At 43.4% G+C, this 4,445-nt stretch overlaps 1 protein-coding gene across 1 annotated transcript in view; it reads right to left on the bottom strand.

The window, feature by feature from the left end:
* The window catches only part of LOC135104511 (uncharacterized), a 47,857-nt gene extending 43,723 nt beyond the window's left edge, over nucleotides 1–4,134 (bottom strand). Inside the window, exons 1-2 of the mRNA XM_064012085.1 lie at nucleotides 3,866–4,134; nucleotides 3,616–3,762 (exon numbers count right to left, since the gene is read on the bottom strand). Of these exons, the coding sequence (XP_063868155.1) occupies nucleotides 3,616–3,762; nucleotides 3,866–4,069 (351 nt within the window). The 5' untranslated portion in view covers nucleotides 4,070–4,134. The remainder of the gene's footprint in view (nucleotides 1–3,615; nucleotides 3,763–3,865) is intronic.
* Between the last annotated feature and the right edge of the window lie 311 nt (nucleotides 4,135–4,445).

The raw sequence follows: 4,445 nt of genomic DNA, 5'->3' as shown, positions 1-4,445 counted from the left end.
GGTAGATGTTGACACACAGAGCTGAGAGTTTGACTAGGCAAGGTGCAAGCACGGAGGCACAGTTTCGGAGAACAATAGGAGAGACCCCATCAGGTCCATAAGCTTTCCGAGAGTTTAGGACAACGAGGGCATGGAAAACATCATTATGAAGAATTTTAATTGGTAGCATGAAGTAGTCAGAGGCTGGAGGAATGGGAGGAACAAGCCCTGAATCATCCAAGATAGAGTTTGTAGCAAAGGTTTTAGCGAAGAGTTCAGCTTTAGAAATAGATGTGATAGCAGTGGTGCCATCTGGTTGAAATAAAAGAGGGAAAGAAGAAGAAACAAAGTTATTGGAGATATTTTTGGCTAGATGCCAGAAGTCACGAGGGGAGTTAGATCTTGAAAGATTTTGACACTTTCTGTTAATGAAGGAGTTTTTGGCTAGTTAGAGAACAGATTTGGCTTGGTTCCGGGCAGAAATATAAAGTGCATGAGATTCTGGTGATGGAAGTTTTAAGTACCTTTTGTGGGCCACCTCTCTATCATGTACAGCACGGGAACAAGCTGTGTTGAACCAAGGTTTGGAAAGTTTTGGTCGAGAAAAAGAGTGAGGAATGTACGCCTCCATGGCAGACGCTATCACCTCCGTTATGCGCTCAGCACACAAAGACGGGTCTCTGACACGGAAGCGGTAATCATTCCAAGGAAAATCAGCAAAATACCTCCTCAGGTCCCCCCAAACTAGCAGAGGCAAAACGCCAGAGGCACCTTCGCTCAGGAGGATCCTGATGAGGGATTGGAGCGATAGGACAAGATACAGATATGAGATTGTGGTCGGAGGAGCCCAACGGAGAAGAGAGGGTGAGAACATAAGGAGGATTAGAGGTCAGGAAAAGGTCAAGAATGTTGGGCGTATCTCCAAGCCGGTCAGGAATACGAGTAGGGTGCTGCACCAATGGAGGATAGCAAAGTTGAAGGCTAGTTCACCAGTGAAGGGAGAGGAAAGCCTGTTGGTGAACACTGAAGTCTCCAAGAATGGAGATCTCCTCAAAAGGGAAGAGATTCAGAATGTGCTCCACTTTGGAAGTTAAGTAGTCAAAGAATTTCATATAGTCAGAGGAGTTAAGTGAGTGATATACAGCACAGATAAATTTAGTTTGAGAGTGACTCTGTAGTCGTAGCCAGATGATGGAAAACTCGGAAGATTCAAGAGCGTGGGCACGAGAGCAGGTTAAATAAATAAATAAATAAATAAATATATATATATATATATATATATATATATATATATATATATATATATATATATATATATATATATATATATATATATATATATATATATATATATATATATATATATATATATATATATATATATATATATATATACTCGTATATATGAATCCTCCATCACCAGGTTCTCGTGCGCTTTATATTTCTGCCCAGAACCATGCCAGGTCTGTTCTCCAATTAGCCAAAAAAAAAAAAAAAAAACTCCATTAATAGAGAGTGTCAAAATCTTCCAAGGTCTGACTCCCCTCGTGACTTATGGCACCTAGCCAAAAACATCAATAACTTTGCTGCCTTTTCTTTCCCTCCTTTAATTCAACCAGGTGGCACCACTGCTATCACGTTTATCTCTAAAGCTGAACTCTTCGCTCAAACCTTTGCTAAAAAATTCTACCATGGATGATTCAGGGCTTGTTCCTTCCTCTCCTCCGCCCTCTGACTACTTCATGGTACCTATTAAAATTTTTCACAGTGATATTTTCCATGCCCTCGCTGGCCTAAACCCTCGGAAGGGTTATGGTCTTGATGGGGTCCCTCCTATTGTTCTCCAAAACTGTGCCTCCGTGTTTGCACCTTGCCTAGTCAGACTCTTTCAGCTCTGTCTGTTAACATCTACCTTTCCTTCTTTCTGGAAGTTTGTCTACATGCAGCCTGTTACTAAAAACGGTGATCGTTCTAATCCCTCAGACTACCGCCCTATTACTTTAATTTCCTGCCTATCTAAAGTTTTTGAAGATTCTCAAACATCTATCACTTCACAATCTTCTGTCTGATCGCCAGTATGGGTTCCATCAAGGCCGCTCTACTGGTGATCTTCTTGCTTTCCTTACTGAGTCTTGGTCATCCTCATTTAGAGATTTTGGTGAAACTTTTGATATTTTCTTAGACATATCAAAAACTTTTGATAGAGTTTTGCACAAAGCTTTGATTTCCAAACCACTCTCCTACGGCTTCTATCATTCTCTCTGTAACTTTATCTGAAGTTTCCTTTCTGACCGTTCTGTTGCTGCTGTGGTAAACAATCATAGTTTTTCTCAGGGTTCTGTCCTGTCACCCACTCTCTTCCTATTATTCATCAATGATCTTCTAAACCAAACTTCTTTTCCTATCCACTCCTACGCTGATGATACCGCCCTGCACTTTTCCACGTCTTTTCGTAGACGTCCAACCCTTCAGGAAGTAAAAATTTCACGCAGGGATGCCACAGAACGCCTGACTTTTGATCTTTCTAAAATTTCTGATTGTGGTAGAGCAAATGTAGTATTGTTCAATGTCTCAAAAACTCAGTTCTATCAACTCGACACAGTTTTCCAGACAACTATCTCCTTCATTGACAGTCAACTGTCCCCCTCTTCAACACTGAACATTCTCTGTCTGTACTGTAAACTTCAGTTCGTCTATGAAGTTAGGTTTTCTGTGTCATCTCCGCCAGTTTTTTTTAACCCCTCCCCCCGCCTGCCAACTCTGTACAGGGGTCTTATCTGTCCATGTATGTATTTTGTTTTACATGTATGGGGGGGTGTTCCAATCCTGCCACTCTTTTAGACAAGGTGGAATCAAAAGCTTTTCGTCTAAACAACTTCCCTCCTCTAACTGACTGTCTTCAATCTCTTTCTCATCACGGCAGTGTTGCATCTCTTGCTGTCTTCTACTGCTAGTTTCATGCCAAGTGCTCTTCTGATTTTGCTAACTGCATGCATAATTTGCATATTTCGACTTATTGAGTGAGCAAAGTGGGCGAATTATGTCATAACTCACTTCATATACGGGATAGCCAGTTTTGGTTCACACCATCAAACTGAACAGTGAGTAGAATCAAGATGTATAGTAAAAACTTGACAAAAAAAAAGAAAAAAAAAAAAATCGACTTGGTGTGAAAATGTTAAAAAAAAATTTATAGCATGTTTTACTTATACTCGCTAATTTTTAACAGTTAATCATTGAATGCTGAAATATATTATTACATTAAGTAAGAAAAACTGTCGTGAACACGACAGTGTGATAAGAATGCAGATAAAGCTTCACTTATTGGAAACACAGTCATTTATAGCAACATGTCACTTGCCGCAACCATCACGCGGTGCGGCATGGCGTGGCGTGTGCAGGCGAGCTCCGTATGACCAGCATTTCTACGACGCGTCAAAAAATTAGAACCCCCAGCCGAGGGGGAAGGTGCTTTAAGTTGTTCTGCAGTTTGAATCACCTATTACCTGGTTATTACAGTCACACACACACACACACACACACACACACACACACACACACACACACACACACACACACACACACACACAGTTGTAAAAGAGGAATATAAGTGAGACAGAATGATGATTATCTTACCTGTGGCGTGTAAACATTAAGGTAGAGACAATCTTCCTGGCCCTCAATGGGATGGCGTTTTAGAATGAATATCGAGGTTTGTGGACACTTGGGGATGGGCAGCGAACCGTTCCTGACGCCGCTCCAGGTGGGGGCAGGCTCAGGATCCTGAGGAAAGAGAAGAGGCACTTATGGGTGGCGTCCGCCGGAGACGCTGAGGGGCGGCGTGTAGGGGAGCAGTTAGTCGCGACTGCAGGGAGGGGCCACTTACCTTGAAGCGAAGGGGACCAACAGGTGGCTTGGCGTAGGGGATGCTTTTGAAACTGTAGTATACGCGGCCGTTCATTGCCTCCTCTCGCGATCCTGTGATAGCGCCCTGCTGCAGCGTCACCTCCACCGTGGCCTGCTCCGTTGGTGGGTTGGCCGCGGACACCACCACCGCCAATAACGACGCTATCACTGTCACCACCAGCATTATCCTGCAGTATCGGGGAGAAATGTTGCTTCCACTCCGGCTCGGGACCGTCTGTGGTGGATAGTTGGCACACCCACCTAGTCATTCTCTCTCTCTCTCTCTCTCTCTCTCTCTCTCTCTCTCTCTCTCTCTCTCTCTCTCTCTCTCTCTCTCTCTCCTTTGGTGTTGTTCATCCTCAGCCAACACTGTGAGTGACGCGAGCTAATCTTGGCCATAGGAATTTGTGTGTATAAAATGTTAAGTCGCTCTGTGGTTCTGGAGATGGGAGTGGACACAGGGGTAGGGAGCGGAAGGTATTTGACCATAGAGGTAGCAGTGGTGGCGGAAGGTGGCTTCCTAAGCCGGAGCGAAAGGAACGTTTTTCCCTGTTTCTGCA

This window comes from Scylla paramamosain, chromosome 10 (genome assembly GCF_035594125.1).
Source record: "Scylla paramamosain isolate STU-SP2022 chromosome 10, ASM3559412v1, whole genome shotgun sequence".
Classification (NCBI taxonomy): domain Eukaryota; kingdom Metazoa; phylum Arthropoda; class Malacostraca; order Decapoda; family Portunidae; genus Scylla; species Scylla paramamosain.
The sequence above is the reverse complement of the archived record's forward strand: the minus strand, read 5'-3'. Positions and strand labels throughout refer to the sequence as shown.